This window comes from Catharus ustulatus, chromosome 7 (genome assembly GCF_009819885.2).
Source record: "Catharus ustulatus isolate bCatUst1 chromosome 7, bCatUst1.pri.v2, whole genome shotgun sequence".
NCBI classification, from domain to species: domain Eukaryota; kingdom Metazoa; phylum Chordata; class Aves; order Passeriformes; family Turdidae; genus Catharus; species Catharus ustulatus.
Window position 1 is genome coordinate 19,525,687 of NC_046227.1, and position 15,495 is coordinate 19,541,181.

Here is a 15,495-nt window from a genome sequence, read left to right on the forward strand (position 1 = left end):
ACCTCGTTTTGAGAGGACAGCTCCATAACTGTATGGGGAAGAAGGTTCAGTCACGCAAGTTCTGAGGCAGTCTGAGGTTTAGGTGAGAAGCTGCAGTAAGAAATCCCCTGGGCAGAATTGCAGGAGCAAGTAAAGCTGTAATACAGAGAAAGCTCTAATAGCTAGGTTAACACTCCTTCACCCCCACCCCCTTAGCTCTACCCTGGCTGAAAGTGTCCTCTGCTCATGGAAATATTGTTCCACACCCATTTTTTCAAACACCTGCCCCCATTTTTCTTGCGTGCAGGTCACCTTCTCCACTGCTTGCTTCTCCTTAGTTCTTTTCAACCTTCTTTCAGTTGACCATCCACACCTGCAAGTTGGTCTTTCTCCCACTGTATTTCATTGCTGTTTCTCCTTTTCCACCCCTATCTTCTGTATGTCATCAGACCCTGGACTGGGGCTTGGGACTCCTTTCTGTGCTGCATTTTCTACACTGAACCATGGGTCCTTAATTTTGGTCAATTTTGATCATAGCATGATAGATTTAGTGTTAATAAATTTACATTGCAAGAACTTGAGTCAGAATTGATGTGCTGCATTTTTTTTATTTCTTGTTAAAATTAAGTTGAAAAATGTATATACCTGAAGCTACTAAATTATTAGTTATGTAAATACCAATTATCTTTCAGCACCTTTTGCTGAGAATGACTCAGTCGCATGAGAGACTAGACTGAATGTCTGTCAGATAAGTAGGTCTCCAGAATCACAGCTTTGTTTCTAAAAGCAGCTGCTGTAGAGAGCCATTTTTAGACCTAATTGATGATGATGTATTAGTTCAGGACTCTTCTTCCCATGTCATTCTTTATACAGATCTGAGGAGTTTTAGCTGACTCACTTGAACTCATTTTTTCTCTGCAGTCTAGTAAAATCCCCAAACCTCCACATTTCCTGTGAGAAGAATTGGGGCAGGGGAATAAAGATGTGTAACTCAAATTCTTTTCTTTCTCTGACCTTTGCTATAAATATAGCTTAAAAGATAATGCCTTTCGTTTTGCAGCTGATCTGTGCTCTTGCTGTCTAAACATCTGACTTGGCTTTATTGTGTAGTAAATAGCATCTCACCAAGAGTATTTAGATAACAGATACTCCAGAGGCTCTGCAGAAGCCTGGGTTTGTCATTGCCACACTTAAAACAGAGGGTTGTGATTCCAAAATGTAATATCCCATAGTATCCAGGTTATATATGTTGAAAATAAATCCACTTGAAAATTTAGGTTGGGGTTTTTTTTCTATTTTTTGGTGATTTATTGCTCGAGTTCAGTCAGTGTCCCATAGAATTTCAGGTTCCAGTGAGTGAATGGTGGTATCATCCTGCTCCTTACCATAATAAGAATTAATAGATTGTCCCTGCTGTAGGTAAGTTCCTCTTGATAGGTAGGAATTCTGGAGGTTAATTTTTAGTTTCTTCCTCATACTTTTGACCTAGGTTTCCTGCACTAATTCCTATTTTGATGGGGAAAGACCGTAACAAGAAGCATCCTAATTTATTTTTCTCCTCAGATTAATTTAATGTATGTTCTGCTTCTGCCTATTTCTGTATTGCATAGTGAAGTTGCTAAATTAATTGTTGCCCGTTAGAACTCTTTCATGTCTTTGTATGCACTACTGGGTCTTTGTTACCTCTTAGCAAGATCTCACTGAATTTGAGAGTACTTGTCTATGACTTGATTAAAACACATTGGTAAATATTTAATGATTAAAACACATGTTGGTAAATATTTAATGGGGATTAAAAATCTAAATGTAGCTAATCCTATATCCATTCAGAAAATACAAATGAAAAAATATTCCTTAGTTTAGAATTAGTTGCTAGTATTTCTGCACAAGGAGTCTGGTTAGTATCTCAATGCTTAAAAGTTGCTGGCATTTTGCTGGTATATAATATTTCTATTCAAACAGTGAGCATGTTCATCTTTGGGGCATAAAAGGAAGAGTTTATGTCATAACTATTTTTGTATTTAATTATTATCGAAATAGTAAAGAAAATTTTTAGGGTGAGGTACCTGGGTGGCAAGGGTTGGAATCCCCCTCTTGCATATTTTTAATCAATGTATCTTTGCTCTTGCAATATTTAATACTATATATGTTCTGCAGAACATACATAGTATTAAATATCCCCTAGTTATCTTGTCTAACACAGAACGAAAACTTCCATGTAGGATCCAGCTGTCCACACTTTGGGAAGGAGGCTCCTTTAACTCACAAATAATCTTGGAAACACTCAAGGAAATGCAAAATTATTGCACAAAGCATAATTTGCTTTTTGTGTAAGGTTCTTGCTTATGAAAAATGGTGGGAAAAAACCCATTAATGAGAGAGTGTGTGCAGTCTCTACTGAATACTTTAATGTTGCAGTTTGTGTATAGTATTTGTATTTATGCTAAGCACAAAATCCAAGTTGATAGATTCCAGGTGCATTAAATAGATACAAGATAATATTTATAAGGAAGGCATTTAAAAATCTATATGCATTGAGATATGTTACTTAGCATGGCTTTGAGGAGATTGATAGCTAGCTAGAGTGTAGTAGTATTAGCACTTTTTAGCATTAAATTTTAAATGCAAAATTCAAACTCCATTTTTTTGGTAAATTCCCAATGCAAGCACCCGTCAGATATCGAAATAGTAACCAGAAATTATGATCTCAGACCTTTAACTTGCTGGAATAAGAGCCATGAAATACTATCTGAAGAGAGAACTTCTTCTCTGTTCTACTTCTGTTCTACTTCTGTTCTCTGTGTCTACTCAAAGTAAGTTTGAAGGAGTGGCCTGATGTAATGCTTCCACAAGTGTCAACACGGTTTATTTCTGATCATGAAAATTCAGTGGATTGTGTCACTTAGTGCTCCTTGTATGCACAGTCTGAAAGCGCTTTACCTTATAGTGCATGTTCAGGAACCAGTTCTATTAAAGCCTGCAACTGCTACAAATGCAAAAAAGGATCAAAAGCATTTTCCCAGGGTGAACTAATTGTTCTGTTGGGGATATTTTGTGATATGCAAAAGCATCTGAAGGCATCTGTCATAAGTAAGTTAGTATTGCACACTTTTAATCCAATTCTATTAATATTTTGACTTATTTACCATACAGATAAAAATGTTTAAACCCCTTTATTTAAGATGTCACTTTTGTCCTACAGAAGCAAATTTTGTGTTTAAAAATGAAAACATAAAAAAATTTGCCTCCAGTATGCTTTTTCTAAAACAGATCTAAAGTAATAGTTTAGTCCTGAGCAAAGTGGTTTTATATTCTTACTGTTATATATGAAAAATTAACTGATCACTTGTGGCAGATTGTTTTGTGACAGGCTTTACTGAAGAATCTAAGTTGTACAGTTTTAAGTACTAGATTGTACTGTCAGGAGAGAGCTGTCATTTTGCAAATATTAGGATTTACTCTTTGTAGACTGCTTCAATTTCTTGTTAAAAATTTACCTGGTTGGTATTCCAGACTAATTTGCTGGCTAGACTCATGAGACATTTGCTGTGTACACCACAGTGGTAAAAAGTGGATTCTATACCTGTATATTAGATGTTCTTCATGAGTGAAAACTGTTTACTCCCATGAAAAAGCAAATTTGGCTCCAGTCTGGAAAGTTTGGTTTAAAGATTTTGGGTATTTCAGTGTCCATTTTCCAGTATTTCTTTTCCATAATTTTAATATTGACTACAAGGGTTTGCTAAAATTAAGGATAAAATTGGTTGACACTGACAGAGGCCACATGAAGCAGTCTGAAAGCTTTCCTTCAATCAAGCTGTTTGCTGACGGGCGATATGGGGAAACTTTATATCCTAGCTGTCAAATGCTGTACTAAATGTGATGTACTAAATATTTCTGTTTGTACTTACAGGCCTCTGGCTGTGATGGCACTGAGATTCCTGATGAAGTGAAACTCATTGGTTTTGCTCAGTTAAGTGTCAGCTGATCTCTGTCCCTTGACCCCAAGCCGAATTGTGAGATTGCGAAAAAGCCAGCTTAGATGCAAAGGAAAATTAATGCACCACACACTGAGTTCTGCTTCATTATCTAGCAATTCACAAGGTCAGAACAAGCAAAGCCCACAGCTACACCGCTGCTGTTAACGTTCAAAATGCTCCTAAATGTCTCTTAGCAGTTGATTTGGATTCCCCTAAGTGAAAAGCCTGTGGAAATGCACTCAGGTGGCTGTATTTATTGGTTACAAAAGGAATTTTCTATCAAGCTTACTTCTTTCATAGACTTTAAGATACTATTTTACCTGTACTTGTTGTCAATAATACTGCCTCTGTTCTGTTACATTTAGAAATTAACATACATCTAAAAGTTTAGAAATATTAGCCAAACTTGAATTCTAGTTTTAAAAATGACTGTGAATTTATTTTTCATATATTTATGCATTACACATACTAGTAATAAGAAAATTATTTGACTTGATTATGTGCTATTTGCAGTTAATCTCCCACTATTTAAAAAAGTTTCAGGTATGTCTTTGAAGTATTTAGTAACATCTAGGGGTTTTTTGAAATAATTTGATTCAGCATTAGCAAGCTTTTGCTGGTTGTGTGTCAGAAAACAGTCCACAAACTGATCATCAAGGGAGTGGGAGGTGCCTTGCAGATATTATTGTTTTAAGAATGTGCCTGAGGCTGCTTATATAAATAATCTCCATTTTCTAGAAGTACCATACATATGGTACAATATATAAAAATATATATAGTTATCTGAGCAAGGAGGGGATGTACAGTAGCGAAGATGTTAGAGTATTTTGACTATGCTTTATTGGGGAGTCTATCAGCTAGAGCTACTGTGACCTGTTGTTAAGGTAGAGCACTTACTGTGTCCATCTCTGATCTGACTTACCCTTAATGATAGAAACCGGTTTCATACAGGTGAATAAAACTTGAAGAATGGAACTGAAGCTTTATTTGAAGTTCTGCAAAATACCAAGGTGGAGTGAAAATAATAGGGCTTTGTGCAATGATCAAGTAAAACTCTGTTACAAAGAAAACACTTCGACCCAAGTAGTCCTCTGCTTAACCTGTGACATAGATGTTGTGGAGCTAGGGAACCTTAGAAAGACTTCTACAATTGGAGATTTATTTCTCAGAGGTTACACTTTAAACTACTTCCTAGTTAATCCTAGATAAGTGGCAGCTCTTTAATGTACTGAAAATGGCAAATATATATTGTTAAGAGAAGTTATTTATAATGCCTTGTCATAATCGTTGAGGTGTTCTAGAACTATTTGCATACAACTCAATGTAATCCCATCCCATCCTACTGTTTACATGATGATTACTCCAAGATGACTGCAAAGGTTAAAAAAATAAAATTAAAATAAAGATGTATTGCACAAACTGATTTGCATTTTGAATTTCCATGCTCTGAGTGGATTATGGAGTTGTTATTACAAAGGGCTGCTGCCCTTACTTATCTGGGGAAGAGAGGAAATGCTGCCCTTGGGGTAGAGGGTTGCTTTGGCTCCTTGCTCTCCAATGCTTGGCAGAAGCCGTTTTTAAAGGCATTTTTAAAGCTCCCAGGGGGTTACTTCAGGAAATCAATGGTTTTGGCGGGGCAGGCCCCGTGTACTGCTGGTTTGTGTGGGCGGAGAGCGGGAGGGCCCGGGGGGTCGCGGCCCAGGTGAGGCGCGCTGGGGGCGCTCAGGCCTCTCGGGGCGCTTGGTGCCCGCACAGCTCCAGGTGGGCGAGCCCCGGGCCTGGGCTGGCTCTCGACACGCGTGCGGCTGGCGAGCCACAGGGTAAGTGAGCCCTTCCCCAGGGGCCCGGGCACTCTCCGGGCACTGTGCGGGCCGTGGCGGGGGTGCCGGGCAGGGCTGGCCCCGGCGGGGCTCCGGACCCTGCGCAGCCTCGGCCGTGAGGGCTCGGAACGCAGCGCGCCCGGCTGAGGAGCAGGCTGCGAGGTGGCCGCGGGATTTATTCACCTTTGTGCTGGAGCGTGAGGAAATAAAAAAGGTACCTGAAACAGGCACGTGACCCAGGTGATAACCTGCAGCACTGCGATGGGGAGGGGCTAAATTCTGAGCATTGCTGTGGGATTATTTTTATGTATTTTTATTTACGTTTCTCTAAGCATTGCACCTTTAGTCACTAATCCACCTGCAAAGTAGTTAGCTGCTACAATACTTTCTCAGATGAAGTGAATGTTCAAAGAAGCTTCTTGTTTTCACTGTTCCAGAAAAAGAAGTGGAATATATATAGAATATATATTTGGATAAAAGTCATGTTCCACTTGCTATACGTTTCCCCAGAAGCTGGGAAAAAGTGTTGGGATATGAGTAGCAACTGTCACAAGTGCTTATGTTCTGTGCTGGTGGGGGCTGCAGGAGGTATCTAAATAAAGAATGTGATGCTTTAATTGAGGCAGTCAGCACTATTGTCTACCAAGATAAAGCCCTACCAGTTGCTGCTCACATGTGGTCTGATGCAGAAACATGGTGATGCTTCTGTGGTTCAGTGAGGCAGAAAATTCGTGTGGCATCGTTATCACAGCTGTGTTGGGTTTGAAAACTTTTTTCTTGTTTTTACTGGTAAGATACTGTGTATAAATACAATGTGAGCAAAATGCATTTTTAAAAAGGTAGAAGGAGTAATTAAAGCTTTAGTATGTGTTAAAATGACGTTTATAAGTAGTTTATACTTTCAGTATATACAGGTTAAAAAGAAGGTGAAAATAGATAGTACATTGCAGTAGAAAGCAGTGAGCAAGCTATAATAAAGTATAAATAAATAGCAAACGTAACAGCAATTTGCTTCTTTATTATTATATACACATTCTCTGTTGAATAATAAGGGAGAAGGGAAAACTAGCAGCTATTCATTTGTTCACATTTACATGAAAAGTATTTAGAAGCTGGGTGAAGTTCTTGTATGTGTGACATGACTTGCCCCAAAATAGTTGTGTTGCTGGCTACAGCACCTGTCTTGTTTGGAAAAAAGGTCTCTAATTAATGAGGTGGAGCTGGAACAGGGGAGCTACCATGTAGCTGTCTCTAAGGCCAGGAAAATAGGGCTTAATTAGATGGTGCTAAAAATATAATAATCTGTATGATGATTATATGCCAGTGCCTGCAGCTGGGCACTTGCAGGCTCTGTGGGCTGATTAATGTCAGTGTCCATGGAGCCAGCCATGCCAGTGTGCTGTGCTTTAACTTGCTGAAAGCAGCTCTGTGGACTGAGATGAAAGTCAGTCAAAACACAGTTCTGCATTTATTATTTCAAAGTGTTTGGATGAATGTATAAACATAGACTTTAGTTCAGTGCAAAACCAGGTCTGGGGACTAACTGCATGTGTGAAGGAGTGGGAGAGAAGGGACATTTCCAGCCTTTTATCTCGTGGCACTCCAGCGTGGGCTTTAGGCCAGGAAAGCTGTTTTCCCATGCTGGCAACATATGCTTTTTTGTGCCAAGGGAACGGGAGCACATCTCTTCCTTCTGACAAGTGCTGACCTCAAAACTTCCCACCATGTGCAGAATTGTGCATTCAAACTGCAGTTCAGCTAGCTAGTTGTGATAAGTATTGTTTTCTAAAATACTCTCCTAGGTACTGTCACAATTTCCTCTATTCCCCTAGACACCCTTTGTGAGTGGGAGTGGAAGGAGGAGCAGGGAAAAAAAGTCAGGAAACATAACTGAATTTTCTCTCGCCCATGTTCTCTCCTAAGATAAAGATGTGTGCCTTTTTACAGCTTGGTCCAATGTCACATCTCCAATTTTGAGGCTTCCAGAGCAGTCCTGTGAAATTTGGTTGTGAGGCATCTCTTCAGAATGTTTTTAAACACTGTTATTTCTCTGAGAGGGAATGCTGTGTGCAGCTTGTAAATGGTGTGCCTCCCCCTCATGCTTTTCTTTAATCAGAGATGTTTTCCTTTTCACCACCTATCTCTGCATAATGATGTTGAATGGTGAGATTGGCCTGTGCCTGAAATCAATTAACTCTGATGAGGAATCTGACACAGACCTAAAACACTGCTAATTGAGTGCATTGAAAATGCTGATTTCTGTTTAGCAGGGAGCAGAGGATGTTGCTGCCCCGTTCCCACCTTATCCTCCCACATTTTATCAAGGCAGCAAAAAAACAAAAGGGAGACCTTGTTGATAACAAATAGCAGTTGGTGTATTTTTTCTCTGAATCGATTGTGATAGGACTTTATTCAGTCAATTGTGGGTTTTTCTGCCACATCAAGTGGGCAGCCTTTCCACTCTCTCGCAATGTACTCATGCATGTGCATGCACAGAGAATGCTAATTATTTTAAAATGAGGAGTTGGAAAAGCATCAGGAGCCTACATCTCTGAGTTCCCTGTAGCATGAGCTCTGCTAATGAACAGCAAGGTTTACTCAAACCACAAAAACTCCAGCAAAGTCTGGTTTCCTCGCATTGTATTGCACAGTGGCCCAGCTGATGAAATAATCCAGACATATTAGTTGAGCATTGTGACATTTTAGTTATTCATTTTTCCTCAATGACTAAGAGTAACATTGCAATGCACATAAAAATGTGGTTTTATAGCTGCTTTATGATTGTTAGATTGATCCTCATCAAGCTGCTTTCATAGTTGTGTTTATCTGAGATGTTGAATGAAACTCAGTAGTTCTGAAGTTGTCTGCTGCTAATAACATTGGGAATATGGGCAATGGTGGCTCAGTGAGCAATTACAGAGACATGGTAAGAAGGAGAAATATAATTTTCCCTGCATAAACCAATAGGGAGGCAATCATCTTTTTTGGGACATGCATATTTTGCCATCTAATTTTCAAGTGTGAATTTGGAAGGCTGTGCTTGTTTATTGTCTCAGTAGGGTGTAGAAAATCACTTATGCAAGTGCATGTGTTTATGTAGAGGAACAGCTATGAGAAATAGAATTGGAGTAGCTAGAAAATACACGCCTTTACTCATTTTTTTCCCTGTAGGTACACTTCTAAAAATTAATAAAAACCAACTATGTTTCAAATAGGGAGATTTATGTATTTATTTATTTATTCTTATGGAAATAAACCAAATTGTTACCTGGTTATTTTTAATCCATGTAATCATTCAGACTCATTAAGGAAAGATACTATTCATGAGTAGGAGTGCTGGGATTCTTTAGATTTTCTTTGACCAAAAAGGTGTTCTGAGTTGTATCATGTTTACTCTGTAAACAACATTGATCTAGCTTTCTTTCCTTTGAGGACAATTGAGTTATGACATCTCAAAAATATAGGAATGTCTGGTTATTTGGTAATACAATTGTCTTTTCACATAAAAAGCAGTGTGCATAGCTGTCATCAACAGGCAATTATAAATAATGAAGCAGAAGAACCAGTGTGTCAGGAGGGTTTGTGTAGGTGGACTTTGTGCTACTCATGTCCTATAAAGATAAATCAAGAGGCAAAAAGATTTAGCCTCACAGTAGTAAAACTGCTGTGTTCTGGAAGACAGGTTGTGTAGTACTAAATTGCTGCTTTAGGGGAGAGGCCTGCATTTCTGCCTGCATCTCTGTTTTTGAAAGCTTGGAATTGGTTTTATGAAGCATTCTGGTATTGCGGGGGGGAAGCCCACCAAACTGCTTCCCTTACCTGTACTGTACCTGTGATATTTTATAACGTGGGGGGCAAGGAAAGCACTTGAAGACTGTTACCTTAACCTTCTAGTATTTGTACTAAGGTTGCTGAAAGTTTGGTTGTTTCATTCTACAAATAAATATCTTTTGCCAATGCCCTGTATTGTGGCACTACTCTATTACTGAACAAGAAAAAGCAAAGTGTAAAACCAAATGGTCAGCAAGCACAATTTTTTCAGAACAAGGGAGGCGTGGGTGTCAATGCTTCCTCTTCTCCCTGCTGCCCACTGCTCCCCTCCTGTGCTGGAAGGAGGCTCTTGTGCTATGGTGCAGCAGCAGCTCCCGGCCTGCTCATGGCTCCCCCAGGGGAGCACTGAGTGAGGTCTTTGGCTCTGGATGTGCCCAAGCAAGAAATTAGCAGTGCTCTATTCTCATGTAAGAAGTACCCTCCTAGAGGCAAATTTGCTATGCCTTTTTTTTGCAGGACTTTAGAAATTGATCAAGAAATCAAGAAATTGATTTACAGTTTTCCAGGTTGCTTCTGTTGCAGAGATCTTATCACATAAATTGAAAACTGCAGCTTTCTGGCAGTGCAAGATGGGCAATTTGTGAAATTAAATTCCTAACCATTTTTTTCAGCTTTGTGGAGAGGTTTTTGTGAAGTGTTTACAGTGAGGAAATTGCAATGGTTACCTGGTTGAGGTTGTTAAACCTGGAATTATTCCCATCATCTGGTAGAATCAGCTAAGAATCCTTTTGCATTCAGGATCTGTTTATCTCTGATTCTTCTCTCTCCTTGTTAGATCACCTCTGATTAAAACAAAGCACTGGAGCATTTACTCTATAATATGAGAAATAGGAAGAGGGTGGAGAAATCTGCCTCAAATTAGAACAGAGGATCCGGAGGGAAGGATCATTATTGGAATCTCGGCCCTATGAATTAATAATACTTCACTACAGCTTCAGTGGGACTGAAATTTCACTCCCAATCTGTGTCGATTATGAGCTCCTCAGTTTACTCTCGGGGCTATAAAATGGAAAAGGATCCAATTGTGATTAAAGAGTAGGTGTGATTTGAATGGAAGGTGATTACTATAACCTCTCTGAAGTCTTCTACCCTGCTTGTGCTGCCAGCTCTTCCTATTTATAATAGCAGAGCTATCTAAGCAGAAAATTACACCAGAGAGAAAGAGTTTTCTGATTACCTCTGATTAGGTTCAGTGCTAACCTTGTAAATTTGCCTGTCAGATGGGGAACTGCCAAATCACCCATAAACCTGATGTTTTACAGAAGACAGGATGAGGAAGCTCCTGCACTTTTGTATTGTTTAGTGCTCTTTTTTTTTTTTCTTCTCCAAAAGGATTCTTGCAAACATGACTAGACTCTTAGATGAGAGATACTGAGCTACAATTTAGTGTTACGTTAATTACTCATTTAAAAGTGCTTTGTATTAATGGATTTCTGTGTATTTATGTGTATGGACTTACAAGGCCAACAAAGGTCCTGATCTCTGAGGTCTGTCCTGTTTGGAGGTAGTGTAGCTTGGATTGGTCTGTGGAAGTCAAAGCAGGGCTGTGTTCAGGTTAAATGTGTGAGTGTTACTCTTTCCCCTTCTTTATCATCTTCATATTCTGTTGTCAGCTGAGTTGAGCTTTTTCATAGCCAAAGATTTTAATTTTTAATAAAGCAATTGCAGATGAAGCCTTACAGTAAGTCTATATGTATTTAAATTCAAAGAGGGATTTTTCTTGTATTTGCGTATGCCGTATAAAATGTTTAGGTAATATAAGGAGTTTATGCTAAAAGTAACAATATTGGAGTAAATTTAATATTCCTTCCCTTTTCTGGTATAAACTGAAGGCCTAGAAATACCCTTTGGAAGAGTACTTGTGACATACCAAGCTGGTGTCACTTGAAACTGAAGACAACTGTTGGATACAAACAGTTACGGCAAAGTAAATCAAACATTCTTTTTCAATTCAGGAGAGTAAACAGGTTTGCTTTCCAGATTAGGGTGTGTTAGATGTGTGTCTTTAGTGTTACAGAAAAGTGACAGTGTTTTACATGCGATGAAATTGGCATTTTGAAAATGCTTGATACCATTTTGGTTTAGCAAGGGATTGACATACTGAGACATGCAGGTATGTCCTCAAAATGATTTGAAGCAAAGTGTGTTCTTTAGCCTAAATTTAAATTTTGGCTGGTTAATAATTGTAAAAGGCCTGTTTTGTTGGATGTGTAAGATATTGGTGGGGCTACCACTTATCAAGTATCCCTTCTTATATCTTTATTATTGTAGTTAATTACTGACAAGACAATGCATAGAAGAAATAATTTTGTAACTGTAGCTTTTATTTTGTATTTTTGTGGCTTGTGTAAGCCTTCTCCAGAGCTGCTGCAGCTGGGTCTGCTCTGCTTTCTTGTGGTGGCTGAGCTCTTGCACCGCAGGTAGCCCAGAAGTTGCCCAGCAGGGCCATCTCTGGCTGTGCCGTGGGGCATTGGTTGCTGTGGATCACAGAGCTTTGTGTACCAAGTACAGGTGTGGGGGCTATGGATGCACCTCCAGAACATGGCCTGGGCACAGCCCTGCTGCTCAGCCTGTGCTCATTATTTATTCAAAGAGGAGAGGAGAAAATTCTGTGGAGCAGGGTGGCAAGTGCAGGGTTGTCAGTAGATACAGGGAATGTTCTTGCCTTCTAGCTTATATTACTGTAAGTGCCTGAGAACAAATACCTGGGCTCTGATTCTCTCACCCTGCACCAGCACATTTCTCTTGTGCATTCCCTTATTCCCCTCAGTGGTTTCAGTGCTCTCTTTGTAGGGAGGTGTGTGACTATAAAAACCTCAGGGTGATGACAAAGACCTCGATAAAGTATTAATACAGCCTTGAGGTGTATGCATCTTTTTGTGCTGCTCTTGCTTGTTTGTATGCTGTCCTTGCTTCCTATCTAGAAAGTACACGGCAGCAATTTCCTAAACAAACAAAACTCTACTGCTTCACATACCGATTTAATTAGTGGCCTTTGATTTTTCCAAAAATTACATCAGTAATTGTTCAGCTCGCCGCAGTATTTCTTTCTCTGTCCCAATTTATAGATACATAAAACTGTTGGGAACCTTGCAGTTCACAAAATAGTTTGTTTTCTTCTTCCTCTATTCTGAAGTGTTATTTTTTTACAAGTGGATTTATCTTTTTGTCTGGGTTCATTCATCCCAACACTTGACATGAGAGGAGTGTGAGGCATTGGGCCCCTTGCTCTGTTTCCCTAGTGCTCCTTTGCTTTTCCATGGACACCTCGCTATTTAATGAGGAAATCTCCGGGCCCCACAGATGCTGTGTTGTGGTTCATGCAGAGGTGTATGTGCAGACTCTTTTCAGAACTTATAACTACTGTTGCTTGGAAACTGCTCCTTCTAGAAAACCATTTCAGAGCTTGCTCACAGCTTTACATGATTTAGTTCTTGATAGTTCTTGATTTAGTTCTTCAGCTCTGGAGCCCAAGATGCAGCTGCATTAACTGTTGAGAATTCCTAAATGTTCTGCAAACAAACTACCCCAGGTCTGACTTATTCCAGCAGTCCTTTGTGCGTTTTAAAGCTACCACTGTAACTGAAAAAAAATCTAGCAGGGCTTTGATATCTGAAGAGTTACATGCTGTAAAAACCCAAACCCATTCTGTAGCTGTAAACCTGACTGGTTTTTCTTGCAGTATTGAGCTTTCGGTATGTATGTCTGTGCTGTGTTTTTCTTTTATTGTCACCTCTGAACTTGTGTTTTTCTTACTAGACCTGATTTCTGTTTATCTGTCAACACAGATTAAGCTAATAGAGCATTACTAATGCTTGACAAAGTAAATCTGTGGAACTTAACAAATTTTTACTACTTTTAAAGGCATTTGAAAAAAACCAAACTGAAACCATTTCAATCCTGTACATGCTCAGATCTCAATGAGATCTTTCAAAAGCTTCTGTTGGAGACAAGTATGTTTGCATGCTAACATTAGCTAATACATATAGGTAACAAACTGTGAAAATTAGGGCTTCTGCTGCTTATCTAACAATGATCACAATCCACAAAAGAAATCTCTTAACTCTGAAAATAATTTTTTTATACTTAAATGCAAACTTATTGCCTTCTGGAGAGGATTTCAGAGCTGATTTGTTCCTGCAGAACTGACTCATATTACTCTCTGAATTCTTGGTAAGTTAACACTAAAGTTATTTGTATATAATGTGGAGATATTGGCAAATCTAGGAACAAGGATATAAATGCACTTCACAAGATACAAAATGGTACCTATGTCCATTTCATTGTAACAATCAGGCAGGTGAGGTTAAATTACTGGTCTACGCCATTTACATTTCTATTAGTTCTTTCGTTGTGGATGTTTTTTGAAGCCAAAATGGAAGAAGTTTTTCCAGAAAAAAAAAATGAAGCGAGCTTTAGTAATCTTACCTATTGAGGACATATTATCTTGAGGAAATGTAATGCAGCTTATGGTTAAATTAGGTGTGTGTTATAATTTAAATTTTGTATATAAAGCATGTAGTTTTGACCTAAATGCGGTGATCTGAATTTATTGGAAAATATGTTAGAGTTGTGGGAAGAAGACAGAATGTGTACTAGTCCTCTTGATAATGCTACTTTTCATCATGATGTGGGTCCTGATATGCTGAAAACCGCAGTTGCACAAATCTGTACTTTCAGAACTGTTAAGGTAAATCTGTTGCAAATTGTCTGATGTGTTCCAGGCAGCTGAAAATCCCACAAATTATGGTGTCTCACCCATTGTGAATTATTGCTCAAAGCAAATACACATCCTGGCATTACAGTAAACTGAGAATAAACATGCAGATTAGAAGCAGTGGTGTACATGAAATTTCAGAACATGTTTATTTTTCTACAGCTTTGTTATCTGTAGTATATCTCTTCGACTAAAATTTCTGCAGTTCCCATGTTTTTTGTCTAGTCCTTGTACGTGAGGCCCCTTTGTTCCTTCTGCTGTCCAGAGGCTCTTCACTTGTGAGTGGTGATGATGTGATGTTCTCTTTGCTTCCTATCAGAATGGTTTGGGTTGCAAAGGACCTTAAAAAGTCATCTAGTCCAACACCCTGCAAGGAACAGTAACACAGAATCATAGACTAGTTTGGATTGGAAGGGACCTTTAAAGGTTTCCTAGTCCAGCACTCAGTCTTTGATTAGATCAGGTTTTCTTGCTCTCCAGCAATAGCACAACTAGTAGCAGAAATACCTGGGAAAGGGCAGTGCTGTTTGCCCTAATCTCTCCTCATGAGATGTCACCCATCCTCACAGCACTTGCTGAGGAAAAAGCAAATGTTTCTCATTTTATTTCTGTATTTCATGTCCATGTTGCCAGTCAGCCTTGTGCATGCAAGTACAGTTTTCCAGATGATTTTTTTCTGTTTTTTCTTTTAAAAGTTTGCATTACATTAAGCAATTTTTTAAAAAATTTAAACAAAATACAACTTTACAGAAATTTTGATGGATCACAAAATAGTAAATTGTTAGTTGCTATTGAAATGAAAGACATAGAAAAGAAAATAATAAAATTATTGCTGGAAAGGGGAAACAGGTGGTAGTATTAACACGGGCAATTAATATGATTTAGTTTACTTACTGATGTCTGTCCCAGCATTCAAACAAAATGTAATGTACTCCTTTGAAGGGGTATATCTCTGGTGTTTAGTAGGAGATGAAAGTGCAGGCTTGTTTTCAATGATATTTCAGACACAGCAATTTCAAAACCATGAAAATATAATTAAAAGCAATCCATTTAAAATGTTGAGGAAATAGATGATTTGTCACAAATGGGGTAACTTTGCTAAAGGTTCACTCTCCTTATTCTCCTTTGTTCATAGAAATCCTAAAATGTAACATCTTTTCTCCAAGTT

At 38.7% G+C, this 15,495-nt stretch overlaps 1 protein-coding gene across 4 annotated transcripts in view; it reads left to right on the forward strand.

The window, feature by feature from the left end:
* STK39 (serine/threonine kinase 39) overlaps window positions 1-5,382 on the forward strand; it is an 86,985-nt gene extending 81,603 nt beyond the window's left edge. For 3 of the 4 annotated variants that reach the window (XM_033064414.2, XM_033064411.2, XM_033064415.1), the window contains exon 17: window positions 3,893-5,382. In XM_033064414.2, coding sequence (XP_032920305.1) covers window positions 3,893-3,967 — 75 coding nt within the window. In that variant the 3' untranslated portion in view covers window positions 3,968-5,382. The remainder of the gene's footprint in view (window positions 1-3,892) is intronic. The other variant, XM_033064413.2, reaches the window with a different exon arrangement.
* The last annotated feature ends 10,113 nt before the right edge of the window (window positions 5,383-15,495 follow it).